The sequence below is a fragment of the Trichoderma citrinoviride genome, assembly GCF_003025115.1.
Source record: "Trichoderma citrinoviride strain TUCIM 6016 unplaced genomic scaffold BBK36scaffold_2, whole genome shotgun sequence".
In the NCBI taxonomy this organism is placed as follows: domain Eukaryota; kingdom Fungi; phylum Ascomycota; class Sordariomycetes; order Hypocreales; family Hypocreaceae; genus Trichoderma; species Trichoderma citrinoviride.
Genome location: NW_020194710.1, coordinates 2,879,790 through 2,896,584, shown reverse-complemented (window position 1 = coordinate 2,896,584; position 16,795 = coordinate 2,879,790). Strand labels below are relative to the sequence as shown.

The following is a 16,795-nucleotide window of genomic DNA, read 5'->3' as shown; positions in this document are numbered from 1 at the left end:
AAAAATTAAGTAAAATATTATTATAAAGGTTTTTTTAAATATAAAAAGTTATAATTATATATAATAATTATAAATAAACTTATAACTTATATTAAACTTTTTAAATAAAATATTTTTATTAAGCTTTTTTATTATAAAAAAGCTATTTAAGAAAAAAAATAAAAAATTAAAAAATAATCTTATAGCTAATATAATAATAAGTTAAAATATATATTATATATTAAGATATATATAATAATACTATCCTTAGTATTAGCTTTCTTTTACTACCTCCCTTAATAAACTTTATAATTACTTTAGAATATATAGCATCCTCTAGCTTATTAACTCCCCTATCTCCCTAGCTCGATTTATAATATCCTCTGGTATTCCACTTAGGACAGCACATTGGCTCCCTAAACTTGTCGAGCTATAGCCTTCTACAAGCCTAAATAAGTAAGTGACTTTATCCTCCGGATTAATAGCATCCCAGTCAGTTCTCACGTCCATATGCGCCAATGTGAGGGTAGAATGGTGGTTCAGATAGCCATTGGCGAACACCTCATGGAAATGTGTGGCAGCCAAGATTCTTGGTGTCTGTGCCGCGGAGGAGAGGAAATAGTCCAGCATTGCTGTGAACATCCCAGCACCATCGTTGGCTGTTGTCCCATTCCCAAATTCATCCAACAAGACAAGGCTCCGTGCTGTAGAGTATTTCATGGCATGCGAGACGTCTTTTAGATCGTGTGCAAAGGTGCTTCCCGTACCGGACACACTTTCCCGTAACGAAATGCGTGTTAAGATTTTGTCGACGGTGCCGATCACAGCGGCATCAGCTGGCACAAAGCTCCCGATGTGTGCCAAGTAGACGATAATAGCCACTTGCTTGATGTAAACGCTCTTCCCGGATTGATTCGGCCCAGTCAAAACGAGTGCTTGAACGGTGCGTCCTGGTGTCACATTGCCGTCATCACCTATGTAACAATCATTCGGCACAAAGGACGGAGAGAGCAGCTCCTGTAGCGGATGCCTTCCGCCCTTGATGTGAAGGATGTTGGCAGTGGTCAGCTGCGGTGCTTTCCATCCATACTTTGCAGCCCCAATGGCAAGGGCCAGAAGTGCATCAAATTCCCCGCAGATGGCTGCAGTTGCTAGGAGGGCCTCCTCGTGGACTATAACATCCATAGCCAGCCTCTGCATCACCTCAACTTCCCTGTCTATAGATCGTTAGTATTGAACCCTGGACCCAGACTGTCGACGCCCGTCATACCGCTGATTTGAGAATAGATGTCTCCATACTGTTCATCAAGTTCTGTCATATGGCGATTCTTATAGTAGGCGGTTTCATTATCGGTGAATGATTTCTTCCATAGCCCGTCGCCTGCACATTCTTCGTCAAAACTGCTGCCGCCCTGCTGATAGCCTTGCTCGACAACCGTCAAGAAACCAAGCTGGGGAAGGAAAATGCATGATCGTATAGACTGGCGTGCCCATGCGGGCAAATCCTGGGCGACGTGGTTGGCGACCTCCGTCAAGAAGCTATTCAAACCGTCATACTGTCGCTTCAACCCATCCAGCTCGTCATCTATGCCAGGCCGTACTGAATAGCGCTGTTGGGACTTCGCTTGGTCAAAGTTGACCACCCTTTCAATCAAATCGCCCACCCGAGTTAAGACCAGAGGAGCAATCCCGTCAATAATCTGCAATAAAACATTAGCACGATTGCAGGAGACCTTGGACCTTACTTGCCTTGTTGACGATGCTGCTCTGATTTGCATCGGAGAAGGTCATTGCGAGTTCTCTTAGTTTTAGGGACTGAGAAGCAAATCTTTTCAGTGTACCCTATACACTGATGTTGAATGATCTGTGAGAAGACGGAGAGTTGATACCCTTATGAAGATGAGAGATTGTATGCTCTATGTTCCCCAATTTTCGCAAGACAGAGACGACACGTCTCGACTTCTCCTCGTTGCTGGGTTGAAGAAGCAGGGAGATGGTACGTTGTCGGTCCATGATGATATCGAGGTCTGACGTGGGCTGAAGGAACATGTGTCGTAGATGTGCTCGACCCTGGGGAGTGGAAGCCAATGGGTGAAGTAGGCCATATATAGAGAGATTCTCCTTTTCGGATGAGCTGTTTGAGTCAATACTCCAGGCTTGGCTATTTGGGTGTGACTCATGATTGATGATCTGAAGAGATAGCAGGGACTCCTCGCTAACGAAAACATGGTCCGCTAGGTTGAACATTGTGACGGACCTCACGTCGAAGATGTCCACTCCGCCGGAGCTGCTGGGAGAGGATGCGAGGGACCGACGTCGGTGTAGCTCTGTGAGAAGGGCACCAGCGCAGCTCAACTGCTCGTCTAAGTACTCGTTCAGGGACTCTCAAGGCACAAGTTGGCCACTTACAGAAGCGACGCTCTCCAGGTCGACCAACGAGCCGCAGCGGACAAGTTTCATGCACTGCGGCTCGCTGTGACCTGGCATGTGCAAAGCTTGGCCGTTGCTCCCTATGCATTGCTCCTCGGTGTTTGACGGGGATGCGGTTCGAAACGAGCAATCGCCGTTTGAACCAAGTGACGACAATTCCTCGCACGCAAACGTATGCGAGAAGTCAGAAGACGGCATCAGGCGAAAATGAAGGTCTGATACCCGAGCGGAGGTGAGTCAGAATGGCTAACTATGAGCGATGCGATGCGGACCGGGAAACGCTCACCGTGGGTGCTTCTCTCAACGTGCTTCTCCACGAAAGTTAGAATCGTTTCTGGAACTCGCCTTGACATCAAGATCGTGGTTGGCTGCGCGTAGTTGAGAAACTGTTCGGCCACATTCTCGTTCGCCATCGGTATGTCATTTGCGATTTTGAGCACCCCATCGGCGGTGGAGAAGATGCTGCACCCTATTGCTCTCTTCTCTTTTACGTCGATGGCGACGATGGACTCCACGACATCAGAAGACTCGCTCTCCCGATCACACGGGTCGTCTCCTGTAGCCTCCATCGTGGGGGTTTTCCATCTACAGCGACTGTGTAATGAGTGCAAAGTCACGGAGCGAGAGCAGCACGCAGCAATGACATGATGGACTGGGGAAAGGCAGGCGTGATGCCGCCTCCCTTCCCGTTTCCCACTTATCGATAGAATCAGTCATGCTGCTTTGGCAGGAGACTCGTGGAATGCTTTACCGTAGATGCGTATTAGGTAAGATATGATAATGGAACAAAACAGACGTTGCAGTGATTACCTAGGAACAGATACGTGCTTCAAATCCCTCGCCAGAATTTGCTGTTATCCCTGGCTGCTGAATACAAATAGACACCTAGAACTCCGTGGCAGCAACCGACATTGACGCTTATAGTGATGATACCATCTCATCTTCCTCCACCCGAATCGAGTGCTCGTCAGCCAACGCCTGCACAGAGGCGAGTGCCTGTTCCGGCGCGATTACAGCAAAACCTCTGTCAAAGAGAGTTAACAATTGGACTGCACTGGATCAGCTGGAAATGTACCTAATGATGGTGTAGACATGTGTGACTTTGCCACCGGCCTTGATGATGTTATCCTTAACTTGGTTGACTATTGCGTCGGGCGTAGATGCGTCGTCAAACCAAATGATTGCAGATTTCTTTTGATCAACGGCTGAAGCCAGTTGAAACAGGCTCAGAGCCGAGACGAACCACAGACTGCACCGCATACTGAGTGATTAGGGAGACGTAAAGAGGCAGAGGAGTGCGAGATGGTGGCAACGGTGACAGTTAGGGGCTTGGAGAGTGGTCCGCAACGTATCACTTCACATTCAGCAGTAGTATTAAGGACACGACTTATTACGTTAGGAAAATATATCTCATCCTAAAAGGGTAATATCTTATTATTAGTAGTTCTTAATATAGAAATATATATATATATATTTATATATCTTATAAATATAGTTTAAAACATATATATATATATATATATAATTATAATAATTAAGTTATTATTTTTTAATATATTTATTAATATTAATTAGAATTAAATTAGTTAGCTTCTTTAAATTTCTATACTTTCTTTTTAAAAGGCTTAATATAAATTATATTACTTATTAGATACTAGTCTATTAATGCAGCTAAAGCGATTAATATAGTATCAGTTCTCCATACAGGGAACGTAAACAAATCTATTTATAGGTACTCGCGAGACCCTTACTTCCCGAGTCCGTAACTGGCTTGTGACACTTCAAGCTGATGCTTGACCTTGGATTTGATGCTCCCAACTCCAACTCCATTGCTCCAACCACGTTCAAAGGTCGGCCACAGTGACCGCTCTCGGCCAATGCGTATCCTAACAACGCGATCGGCTGGCAGGCTCTGACCGTGATGTTGAGTCCTTACGGCCAATACGACGTCCATCGCATTGAACGCTACGAAGACTTGCGATAATGTCATCCGAATCGCCAAACGACCGTGCTGCGCACGCGCCGCCACCTCTCGGTTTACACAATGTCAATTCGCCTGATGAACGTCGCGACTCGAACCAAACCCGTGGGCTAGAATCCACAGCGAGGACGACCAGCGATACTGGACTGTCAACCTACTGGCAACCTTCATATATCTCGTCTTCTCATGATCGCATAAGCTTCGACTCACATATAGATCCTACAGCGCTGCAGGCGGCGCTCCCTCCTGATATTCCACCACCACTCGCGCAACCCTCGCACTTTGCTTCAGATTCCTATCTTTCGTTCGATGGAGGCCCACAGTATATTGAAGAGTCGGCGAACCCATATTACTCTGATTCTGATAGAGTTCCACTCACTGCTGGAGTTCAGCCGATATCCGGCTCTCATCCTGGAGATGACCACGGACTCCATGCACGAGACAGCTTCCAGACTGTTCGTGATCTTGACAGTACACCAATACGAGACCACGAAGGAAAGAACCTTGGGCACGGTTCCAATTCGGACTATTTGCCCAGTGGCCACCAGAGTTATGGGATGACGCTAGATCCCGGAGATTATCGCCTACCGCGATCGCCTTCTACGTCTGGAGCATTTCATCGTGCTGGTTCAATTGTGAGGGCTATGTCCCAGAGAGTTGTGAACCTCAGCGGAGAGTCAGACGTCGCGGACCAGAGGTCCTCACGCTATCGCTCCCGATCTCGCGACTCAGCAGATGAAAGATCAGCCAACCCGATAGCCTCGACGTATGGCAATGAGCCGTACTACTCCCAAACAGCCTCGTCTCGTGAGGAGAAGGCAGCTCAGAATGTCTTCCTGACCGCCGAAGTTCCGACTCGAACATCACCCTCCATTCGCTCAAAGCCGCCCAACCCCCTCAAAGGGAAGACGCTGGGTATATTCTCTCCAGAAAGCCGATTCAGGCTATGGATGTGTGACGTCCTGGTGAATCCATATACCGAGCCATTCATTTTGCTCCTGATCATCTCTCAAACTATTCTACTTGCTGTAGAATCCTGGCCAGACGTCTTCAGTCCTGGCAATGAGCGCCCGCAGCGATGGGGTAAGAAGGCGATAGATTGGACCATGCTCGGGCTCTTCATTGTATTTACCTTAGAGATTTTTGCCAGGATCGTGGTGTCTGGCTTCATATTGAATGCAGAGGAGTATAGTACTATTGATCGCAAAAGGGGCATCAGGGCAGCAATTGCAGATCGATACAAGACAATATTTCAGCCTCAACGACAGAGATCCGTGAAGAGAGTTCGTTCTACTCAGCCACAGGCCCCTGCCTTTGCCCGATCTTTCACAACCTTGATGATGCAGGGGCAGCACACTGGCCCAAAGACGGTTGAAGAGCAGCAGCGCTTGCAGTTGGCTCGACGAGCCTTTCTGCGCCATTCATTTAACCGCATGGACTTTGTCGCCGTCTTCTCTTTCTGGATCACCTTCATACTGGGTATCACTGGTTCCGAAACCCGACATCATTTCTATCTCTTCAAAATGCTCAGCTGTCTCCGCATCCTGAGATTGTTAGCCCTTACTCACGGCACTGCTGTAAGTCGTAGCCTCCCTGGCCCCCCCGACCTTCTAGGATGCCATACTTACGCGATATAGATTATTCTGAGGAGTTTAAAAAAGGCAGCGCCTCTCCTTGTCCGTGTAGCGTTTCTCATTGGCTTCTTCTGGCTCCTTTTTGCAATCATTGGCATGCAGAGCTTCAAATCGAGCTTCAGCCGACAGTGCGTATGGTTGGATCCTCTGGATCCCAACAATCTTACAGCCTCGTTCACCAACGATATGCAGTTCTGCGGCGGCTACTTGGATAATTCAACTGGTGCTACGCTACCTTGGGTTAAACTCGGTGCCTCTGGATCACTCGAGGACCTTGTCAAAGGAACTTCCGAAGGCAAGGGATACCTATGCCCCAGGGGATCGATATGTCTCCAGCAAGACAACCCGTACAATGGGACAGTCAACTTCGACAACATTCTGCATTCCCTCGAACTGGTCTTCGTAATCATGAGTGCCAACACATTCTCCGACCTCATGTACTACACTATGGCCTCTGACTACCCCCAAGCGGCTCTCTTTTTCGGTGCTGCAATCATGATTATGATGTTGTGGTTGACCAACCTTCTGATCGCCGTCATTACTTCATCATTCCAGGTCATCCGTGAAGAGAGCAAATCGAGTGCTTTCACGGTTGAGCCCGAGCCTTCCACACAGCCGCACACCGACACGCTGAAACGGAAAGCTTCAACAACACAAAACCTTTATAGGAAGACTTCATTGTTTTGGTTGCTCGTGGTTGCCTTTGCTTTGCTCAGTGAGGCTTGTCGGAGCGCAACCATGTCTTATTCTCGTGAAGAGTTCATCAACGCCGCCGAGATTGCTGCCACCATACTTTTGGATGTTGAAATCATCATTCGAATCGTAGCCTACTGGCATCGGTTTCATCGAAGCTGGCGGAACATCTTTGACTTGGCCCTGGCTATCATTACCTCTGCAATCTTAATACCGCCGATTCGCAATTCTCGAGTTTATGCGTGGCTCACAGTCTTTCAAGTCCTTCGGGCATACCGGGTTGTTTTGGCAATACCCGTGACGAGGAAGCTCATCCTTCTAGTGCTGGGAAGCGCGGCAGGTATCGGGAACCTCATGTTGTTCGTGTTTCTGATGACTTTCCTGGTAGCAATCCTAGCTGCCCAGCTCTTCAGGGGGCAGATACCTGTTTACGACGATGGCGAGCTCAATCGCATCTCATTCAATACAGTGTTCAACTCGTTCCTCGGCATGTATCAGATACTCTCCAGCGAGAACTGGACGAACATTCTGTACTCGGTCACATCGTACACTACGGCGATGAAGACGGCCTGGATTGGTGCCGTGTTTCTCATAGGATGGTTCATTTTGTCCTTTTTTATCCTGATCAACATGTTCATTGCCGTCATTCAGGAGAACTTCGACGTATCGGAGGATGAGAAACGTCTAGAGCAAGTCAAGGCCTTTCTCCAGCGAAAGGAACTTGGGCGTACTGCCAATAATCTTACGTTGTCGACCATCTTCAGCTTTGGGAAATCTCGCCGCCGTAAAGATCCACTGGACTATGGCCCAGGCATGATGGAAATGCTTCTCAAAGACACTGTGGTGCAGGAGTTCTTGGATGATGAAGTGGCCGACCCTCTCCGTCTTCATCCGGACCACAGAAGTCCACCTCACCGGAGTACGACAAACTTGATGGGCGACGGCAAGCCAGGATTCATAAAGAAAATTTGGGCACGGGTGAATAAGAGTGAACCGAACCCATTCTACTCGAATCTTCGCTTCGACGGTCCCAATGGCACGTTGGACCCTCGGCAGATGGCTCGGCAGGCAGTATCAGCAACGTCGGCCCGCCGCAAAGCTCAAAGAGATTACCTCGCCCGGCATCCTCGATACAACACCTCCTTGTATATATTCCCTCCCAGCAGTCGCATTCGGCGCTTTTGCCAAAGGCTTGTGGGCCCAGCCAGAGGCCTCGAGCGCTTCGACGGCGTCGAGCCCAATAAGATAGCCTGGTACTCGATATCAACCTTCATCTACGCATCGGTCTTCGCAATGGTTGTCATCGCCTGCGTCACGACGCCGCTCTACCAGAAAGAATATCGCGACCAGCATCCCTCCACGGTAACGCAATGGTACATTTGGACAGACATGGCCTTTGCCATAATCTTCACAGTTGAAGCAATAATCAAGATCATTGCCGATGGTCTCCTGTGGACGCCCAACGCATTTCTACGGAGCTCGTGGGGTATCATTGATGCTGTCGTGCTGATTACCCTGTGGATCAATGTTGTGACACTGCTCATTGATGACGGTGCCATCTCAAGAGCACTGGGTGCGTTCAAGGCGCTCAGGGCCCTTCGGCTACTGAACGTGAGCGACAGCGCGCGGGACACGTTTCACTCACTGATCATAGTTGGATGGTGGAAACTTCTAGGAGTAAGAAAGACGACAGCATGCTGAGTTGGTCTTTGCTGAACTCTGCTAATGATGTTACAGGCGGCGTTCGTATCCATATCCCTCCTCATCCCGTTCGCTATATACGGGCTTAATCTCTTCAATGGGCTGCTGGTGTCTTGCAACGACTCTGGCGACATTACTCTCCTATCCCAATGCTTCGGCGAATTCAACAGCACACCTTACTCTAGCGACTGGCCAATGTTGGCGCCGCGGGTGGCATCAAACCCATATTTCGGCTTTGATGATTTCGGCGCGTCGCTCTTCACCTTGTTCCAGATTGTCAGCCAAGAAGGATGGGTGGATGTTTCTTTCGCTGCTCAAGCAATTACTGGTCGCGGCATGCAGCCGCAGGATCTGGCAAACCAGGGGAACGCCATGTTTTTCGTTGTTTTCAACCTCTTGGCAACGGTCTTCATCCTTACGCTCTTTATCTCCGTCTTTATGAGAAATTACACAGAGCAAACCGGAGTTGCCTATCTTACAGCAGAGCAACGGTCATGGCTCGAGTTGCGAAAGCTCCTGCGCCATATCTCGCCGTCGAAAAGCTCGTATGATGATTCGGAAAACAAGTGGAAGAAGTGGTGCCATAAACGGGCCATTGAAAAAAGGGGCAAATGGTACCAAGCGGTCACTGTTGTGCTGGTCCTGCATCTTGTATTGCTGGTTGCTGAATTTAGCGATGAGCCGGACTGGTGGACAACGACTCGCGAATACATTTTCCTGCTCTTCACTCTGATATACATCAGCAACATCACGATTCGGATCATAGGCCTGGGCTGGACGCGTTTCCGACGAAGCTCTTGGGATCTGTACTCTCTGGTGGCTGTGTCAGGCGCCTTTACTGCGACCCTGGCGCTGCTCATCGCCGACACGAGAGCGGATACATATGTGCAGCTGCACAAGATATTCCTGGTTTCCATTGTCCTCTTGGTGATCCCGCGGAACGATGCGCTGGATCAGCTGTTCAAGACGGCCGCGGCCAGTCTGCCAGTGATCGGCAACCTCCTGGCCACCTGGTTTGTGTTTTTCCTCGTCTTTGCCATTGCAATGACGCAGACCTTCAGCCTGACCCGCTTTGGAGACAACGAGGGGAGCGACATCAACTTTCGAACAGTCCCCATGGCTCTGATCTTCTTGTTCAGGATGAGCCTGGGAGAAGGCTGGAACCAGATCATGGAAGACTACGCCGGCATCGAACCGCCCCTGTGCGTCGAAGCGGACAGTTTCTTTGACAGCGACTGCGGCAGCAAGCCATGGGCTAGATTCTTATTCATAGCGTGGAACATCGTCAGCATGTACATCTTTGTAAATCTGTTTGTTTCGTTGATCTACGAAAGCTTCAGCTACGTTTACCAACGCTCGTCCGGCATGGCGGTCGTTGACCGGGACGAGATTCGGAGATTCAAAGAGGCCTGGCGCAGCGTGGATCCGGCCGGCACTGGCTACATCAGCAAGGAAGCCTTCCCGCGCCTGCTTGGCGAGCTATCTGGCGTGTTCCAGATGCGGATCTACGAACCGGAGGATTCTGTACGGCAAATCCTGGAGGATGTGCGTGAGGACATCAGGGCTTCTCGCCATACCTCGATCGTCTCGACGGCTGCGCTCAACGATATTGACATCAACCGGTTGAACGAGAGGCTGAGCCACCTGGACATCAAAAAGATTCGCAAACGCCGTCAGCGATTCAACATCTTTTACGAGGAGGTTCTTGTAAGCGCCGATCCGGACAAGGGAATAGCTTTCACCGATGTTTTGATGATTCTGGCTCATTACAACATCATCAACGATAGCAAGAGCCTAAGGTAAAGCCCTCCATTGAGTTGCGACGAGTCGCTTGTGGTCAAGTCCATGTCCGCTAACAGAATACCAGACTGGAAGAATTCTTGCGGCGGCGAGCACGGCTACAACGGGTCGATGAAGGCATACGACGACGAATTGTGCAGGGTTTCTTCGACACACTGTAAGTAGCAGCATAACCCGCACCATTGGGCGAACGTGTCGGCGACGGTGAAACTGACCAGATGAACGTAGCTACTGGTCACGCAAGTTCAAAGCACACATGGAGAGAAAGCGAGCTTCTCGCATGATTACAATCCCACAGCTCAGGATCCCAGACATACTGGTCGAGGATGACGATGACGCTCTGTCCGCGCACGGTGAAGCAAAGACGTCTCCCCTCAGCACGGGTGCTGGCGTGGATGAACACAGAAAGTCAGCGTGGCCGCCAGAGACGATGGCTGATGGCATGGCGCAAAGCCACCCCCTGGGCTTCCCTCGGTCATCTCTCACAGCACAAGAAGAGAGCAGGGGAACCTCAACATTCAGCTTTGAACTCGAGACGCCAGATCTTCGGGAAACTATGGCTGCAGAGCTAGAGCGCCCCACGGACAACAGCAATCTAGACTCGGTTCAGGACATGCTGGACGGCTCAGTGTGGATAGACAGCATCCGCCGGAGCGCGACCTTGCGGGCTACGGATCGAAGCTCATATCGATATGACGACTTGCCCTAGTCTTGACGCGCCCTCTCCCTCATCGTGGGAAAGCGACTGAAGGGCTGGAGAATGTCGTTCAGCGTGAACGTACTAGTATTTACAGTTGTGTTTTGACTTTTGCTTAGCCTTTATATATCTAATATCATGACCCAAGTGTTGCCGAATCTTTTGCTTTTCCTTCTTCTTCCACCCTTTCTACAGCTCCCTCCTGCCAACCTTTAAAATTTTTCTCTTTATCCTCCCCTACGGCCCCCTTTTCTGTGCTATACTGATGAACACAGCTTACTCTCGCGTGTTGTGAATATCCAAGACCAGAATGTCGTGCGCGCCAACTCGGGTCAGTTCATCCATAACTAGGGCGATCTTCTTCTTTTCGACCATTGAGCTCACAGCAACCCAGCCGTCATCCAAGGATGTGATGGTGGGGGCGCGTTTTCCGGGAGTGATCTTTGTGGCCGCCGCGACACCGGATCGCTCGATGTTGTACTGACAGAGGACATATTTCTGGGCTGTGATGACACCACGTATCCGCGAGGCAATGAGATCTACCAGGTCGGGGTTTGACGGCGCCCGAGACTTGATGAGAACGGCCACTGACTCGACCACCGTGTCGATGGCTTTCAGTCCCGCAGCCCTCATGGTCTCTCCTGATTCTAAGAAAGGGGTTAGAAGGAGAAGACGAAAAGGAGAAGGAGGCCGGGGGTCGGTTGGGAGCTAGGTGAGAGGGCAGAGACTTACCAACAAGGTCCACGATGCCGTCGGCAACTCCCAACGCGCAGGCTGCCTCCACGCTACCGCTCAACTCGACAATTTTGGTCTGGAGCTTCTGCGGACGCGAAGAGTCGTTGGCGGCGCCATTGGCCTGCGCCTCCAGCTGGGCGAAAAAGTCGGCAGTCAGGCTCACGAAGCTCGTGCCGACTGTGCGGCCGATGAGGTCTGCGCTGCTGGCGTACTGGCCCTTTTCCGGAACCTGAACCTGGAGCTTACACGCGCCGAACCCGAGCTCCGTGATCATCTCGCAGCCCGAGCCCTGAGCGGGAGCGCCTCCGTCGGCAGCAGCAGCAGCGTTGACGGCTGCATCGTGCTCCTTGACTTGGTCCCAGCCTGTGATTCCGAGATCGACGCGGCCCTGGCCGACGAACGTGGGGATGTCGGCGGCGGGCAGGAAGATGAGGGCGATGGGGAGGTTCTTGACGAGGGCGATGTCGAGGCGGTTCTCTCTCCTAAACTGGATGTCTGCGCCTTCGAGAAGGTTCAAGGTCGCTTGGTTCAATCGGCCCTCTGCAACATGGAGTGAAATGGAACGCTGGTCAGCGACAGGCAAGCTTGACTTTCGGGAAACGCAATCGGGGACTGACTTTTGGGCACTGCAAAGAGCAAGCGTCCTTCGAGGCTAAGACGGAGGAGGGGGAGGAGGAAGTTAGCATAAGGTAGTCTCTTTCAACTTGGAAAGCTTTTTGCGACTCGGCCAACACGATGCCAATGGTTCAATTGGAGTTGATTGCCTTTGCCACTTACCTGTTGACAAGTTCCATTGTTGCGATGACGCCCACGGCAGCGAGCAAGAAACTATGTCGTCAATTGACACTTGTTTTTTTCTTATAGAGACAGCGGAGGGAATAAGGGAAAAGCAAAGAAGCAAGTGAGGCCCGACTATGATTTTCCTACTAAGCAAATGTGACGACGAGTCATAACCAGTGACGGACCCGATAGACAGTATGGACGCATGTACCTTTACACATGCCGGAGCGCTAAGAGATACCTTATGGACACGACCACAAAGCGGCCGGATTTTGATCTTCTGGAGCCCTCCGAAACCGGTTGCGGGCCTGCGATCTGAATGCCTGCCACTCACATCGACAAAGCCGACCACATGCCAATTCCGGGTTCACGGACTAAGATAAGATAACCGCGATAAGCGAGATACTACAGTACTTCGTACTACTACTACTACCTACCATACTACGACCCTACATACGTCAGGGCCTTGGACTGTGGTCTGTCTGCATCTGTCAGGGACCAACACACCCCGGACAATGGACCTGACATGTGCAAGTCCGAGTTGTAGCGCGTGTGACAAGCCGAGTGCTATATGTAGTGGTACATACTAGTAATAGGTGATCCTGGGCTTGCGGTGCTACTGAAAGGCAAAGAGAATCAAATGCGAGAATCAAACTTCAATTATTAAACATGATAATACTAACAAAGGGTTTCAATTATCTTAGTGTGTAACATTTATTACTTGTATAGCAATCAGTACTAAACCTATATACCAGGCAGACATACTTCGATGTATCGGCGCTTATAGCAGTATTTATATCGTGCCCCAAAGAAACATCGTGCCGTCTACTGTACCAGGCCAACGTCTTCGCGCAGGAGACGCCATTGAAGACAAGCAAGCGGGCGATTCCCAGGGCTTGGCCTGGGAATTGGCACACTCAGGTTCCTTTCGACAACAAAGGGCAAACAAAACAATGCCGGTACACCGGCCAACATCTTCTGCTGCTGCGCAGTGGGCTCTTCGCCATAACCATTCTACCATCCAATGCTCGGGAGAGAAAACAATAAGAAAGACATATGCGCTGCGACCAGCTCCGCTCTAGAAGACGAAAATGAACATCTCAATAATGCGCCGCGCTCTTCATGGTGCCATTGTACTCAATGTGAAAAGGGGGGGAAAGATCTTTCAAGTAAAATGTCTGGAGCCATAGCTGAGAGCTGGACAAGACTCTTCTTCTTCCTCTTCTTCTTTTCTTGCTTCTTTTTTTTTCCTGCTTCTTCTTCTAACCACCTCCATTAGCCTCCCCCAAAAGAACTCGATTGGGATTTAAAATGCAGGCCCTAGGCCGTTGCGCGACTGTCGTTTGCTGAAGCGGTTCCTTTTCGCCGGCGTCGGGTCCTCCAAGGGTGCTTGGCCTTTGCTCAAATGGCCACGAGAAGGTCGGTCGTTGGCTGAGAAGCCATCTGCGGTATTCCCTCTGCCGACCAGAGTGCTGGATGGTGTCGACACCGTTGAAGACATCTCGCCAAATGCGGCATCAGACGCCATGTTTTGCGATAATGCCAAATCTCTGGCCCTCTCTAGGCTCTCCACCCACTCTTCGGCAAACGCGAGATCGCCCCCCGAGCTGGACGCAGACTTGGTTTCTTCAAAAGTGAAATGCTGACCGCCCTGTAAAGTTGATGAGATTCAAGGTCAAGAAATCAAGCGATAGCGAAGAACTTACTGTGTCCAGACACCACACATATTGGCCTTTGGCATCCTGATGAGTTTTCCAGGTTGTGTCGGGAGCCAGCAGCGACAGCTCCTGTTTTGCCCTCTTTTCTTCGCCACCCGCTGGAGCCAGCAGGATGCGGCCGCTCGAGGTCACCATGACCAGTCGCTGGCGCTTCTTGGTTGTGCTTCCGCCAAAGAATCGAGCAAGCTTCCTATGGCCCTCATCAGACCCTTTCCCGTTGGATCCATTGGGTATTGGTGCGGAAAGGACCATCAGGTCGCCAAGCTTCAAGATGCGCTCGTTGTTTCTTGTGAGCACCGGAGACCATTCGATGTCCAGTTGTGTGGGAGGAGGCAGTTCGGTGATGAGGCGGGCGGGTCGGCTACCGCCGTTTGTCGGATTGCTGGGCGGGTTGTTTGGCGGCTGCGTTCGGGAATTGGTGCTGGGGCTTGTTGAGAAGTTGTTGAGCTGGATGATGTTTGGCTCTTGGGCCGGCGGGACATATGGTCGCAGCCTTGGAGCCTTTGACCTCCACAGGGGTCTTCCAAATGGCTGGCCGTTGAAGAACTCGTGGTTCTTGATATGCTCTATGGTGAGCCTCCTGGCCGGGTCGAGAACAAGGCATCGCTCCACCAGGTCGCGCGCCGCAGGGGGGAACCCTTGAGGGAATTCGTATTCCAAGTTGACGATTTTCTGAAAGGTCAAATACTCGCTTCCAGCCTTAAAAGGTGGCCGTCCAGCCAGCAGCTGATAGATAATACAGCCAAAAGCCCAAAGGTCACTAGCCTTGCAAGCATTCTTATGCGTGAGTAGCTCGGGGCTTACGTACTCGGCCGTGCCGACAAAGGATGCGGCGCGGCCGTCGTCCCCGTTCCTATTGTCCGCATCCAGCCCATCGGTATTGTCTGAGTTGGCCTCCGGGTTGGTTCGAGGGTCGGGGAGCAGTCTGGCGGTGCCGAAGTCTGTGATCTTGACGTGCATCTGATCATCGAGCAGTACGTTTTCTGGCTTCAGGTCACGGTGAATGACGCCGCGAGAGTGCATGTACTCGATGGCGTCGAGAATCTGTGCCCCGTAGTATCTCGTGCATTCAACATCGAAGGTGCCGGTCCGCTTCAGCACGCCGAGCAGCTCGCCGCCATTGCACAGATCAAGCACGTAGTAGAGGGACGTCTCATCCTGAAACGTATAGTAAAGGCGAACGATGCCAGGGTGCTCGGTCAAGCGATTCAAGGTGTTCTTTTCGATATTGACGTATTTGATCTTCTTCTCCTTGATGATGTGTCTCTTTTCTAATACCTTGATGGCGTACTCCTTTAGGGTCTGGCGGTCGGTCGCCAGGTATACTGTGCTGTACGAGCCCTCCCCGAGCACCCGTCCAAAGGCAAAGTCTCGCACTCCTTTTTTGATCTGTCGAACGACCGGACGGCCGCTTTTGTCGAGCTCGCGGCGTACGCCCACGGCAGCGCCGCGGTCTTTCCACTCCTCGCTCGTTGTCGGGACAGGAGCATCGCCCGCGAACGGCTGCGGTTTGGAAGATGAGGTAGGGTTCCCTTCTCGCTGAGATGCCTGTCGTGAAACCGAGGGCTGGGAGTGCTGGTAGGAGCGTGACGACCCCCTTGTGCTGGGTTCTCGGCCAAGGTATTGGGTCGCTGGGGCAGGTGACGCGAAGTCGGAGGCCGCAGCTGGTGCTTCGGATAGGTTCACCCGCAGGCCATCTGAGGAATGCAGCGTGCGTGGCGGTTGCGAAGCGTCTCTGGGGGCGTATGCTGCTGGGGGTGCCGGGCTTGCGTCGACATCGTCGGGCGGCGCAGAGGGCTTCGGGTCGTCGTGGAGAGCATCGGTGGAATCGTCTGGGTTCGCTATTCGCAGTCCTCCGAGAGCCTGAGAAAGACTCAGGTCCCCATTCATCTTGACGGTCAAGGAGCACGGGATGCTCCTTGGGGATGGGCGGGCGGACTCCCTATGAAACAGGGTGACGATAAACAACCAGAGTGAGCCGCAGCCAGCACGGGCAACCGTGTGCTAAGTCGTTTCTAGCTTGCTGCGTTCGTTAATGCAGTGGGTTCACCTCCCTTCATCTGAAGCAGAGGTACATGCTACCTCTAACTCCTTGTAGGAGAGATGAAGAGTATTAGGTAAGCAAGGCGTAGCGGACTTGGCTTCCGGAATAGTACCTCATATATACTAGTATGAAAGATAAATTATGATTTTTTTAACAAGAAACATTTTCTAATATTAATTTTTATTTTATTCTATTAAGATTATATATATATTTATTTATTTTTTTAATCTATCTATAGTTAAGCTAAATAGTATATAAGGTAGAAAATTTAGAACCTTGTTTTTATAAAAATACTTAGATAATCAAACTTCTTAGATCTTGAAAGAGACCTCAATAATTGCTTATTATCGACAAGTACCTACTCCGTATGTACCTCTACGTAGGCGCGTGGTACCTAAGCCCGGTGCTAGTCTCATGTGAGCGAGCCCCTCCTCAGGCTGGCAGCAGTTATTCCACCCCTAAAGTCCCCCCTGCTCTAATACTACATATTACCTACTACTACGACACCTTGCGCACGCTACGTGAGGAATCTCAACATTTACATGCGTCCCCCGCCATAGAAGCAGCCAACTTGTGCCTTTTGCGACCGAATCTCAAGACACT

At 50.7% G+C, this 16,795-nt stretch overlaps 4 protein-coding genes across 4 annotated transcripts; 1 reads left to right on the top strand and 3 right to left on the bottom strand.

The window, feature by feature from the left end:
- Window positions 1-315: 315 nt before the first annotated feature.
- BBK36DRAFT_1189598 (hypothetical protein) lies at window positions 316-2,978 on the bottom strand (the record flags this gene model as incomplete). Its single annotated transcript, XM_024896630.1, has 5 exons — window positions 316-1,196; window positions 1,250-1,679; window positions 1,921-2,334; window positions 2,389-2,624; window positions 2,696-2,978. The coding sequence occupies 5 exons, from the start codon at window positions 2,976-2,978 to the stop codon at window positions 316-318; spliced, it is 2,244 nt and encodes a 747-aa protein (XP_024753433.1).
- Window positions 2,979-3,335: 357 nt separating this feature from the next.
- On the top strand, window positions 3,336-10,927 carry BBK36DRAFT_1166308 (hypothetical protein; the record flags this gene model as incomplete). Its single annotated transcript, XM_024894892.1, has 6 exons — window positions 3,336-3,435; window positions 4,682-5,967; window positions 6,028-8,394; window positions 8,455-10,217; window positions 10,286-10,375; window positions 10,447-10,927. 6 exons carry the CDS (start codon window positions 3,336-3,338, stop codon window positions 10,925-10,927), a joined length of 6,087 nt encoding a protein of 2,028 aa, XP_024753432.1.
- A 264-nt stretch (window positions 10,928-11,191) lies between these two features.
- Window positions 11,192-12,444, bottom strand: BBK36DRAFT_1189582 (HisG-domain-containing protein; the record flags this gene model as incomplete). The annotated part of the gene is made up of 4 exons (XM_024896629.1): window positions 11,192-11,562; window positions 11,648-12,190; window positions 12,268-12,302; window positions 12,428-12,444. The coding sequence occupies 4 exons, from the start codon at window positions 12,442-12,444 to the stop codon at window positions 11,192-11,194; spliced, it is 966 nt and encodes a 321-aa protein (XP_024753431.1).
- A 1,287-nt stretch (window positions 12,445-13,731) lies between these two features.
- Window positions 13,732-16,167, bottom strand: BBK36DRAFT_1134452 (kinase-like protein). The gene is made up of 2 exons (XM_024892313.1): window positions 14,137-16,167; window positions 13,732-14,081 (listed from the first exon to the last, which is right to left on the bottom strand). The coding sequence occupies exons 1-2, from the start codon at window positions 16,036-16,038 to the stop codon at window positions 13,737-13,739; spliced, it is 2,247 nt and encodes a 748-aa protein (XP_024753430.1). The 5' UTR covers window positions 16,039-16,167; the 3' UTR covers window positions 13,732-13,736.
- Between the last annotated feature and the right edge of the window lie 628 nt (window positions 16,168-16,795).

Coding starts and splice junctions, on each gene's coding strand:
- BBK36DRAFT_1134452 (XM_024892313.1), bottom strand. CDS start 16,038: ATGAATGGGGACCTGAGTCTTTCTCAGGCTCTCGGAGGACTGCGAATA. Junction 14,082..14,136: donor ATGTGTGGTGTCTGGACACA/GTAAGTTCTTCG, acceptor TCAACTTTACAG/GGCGGTCAGCATTTCACTTT.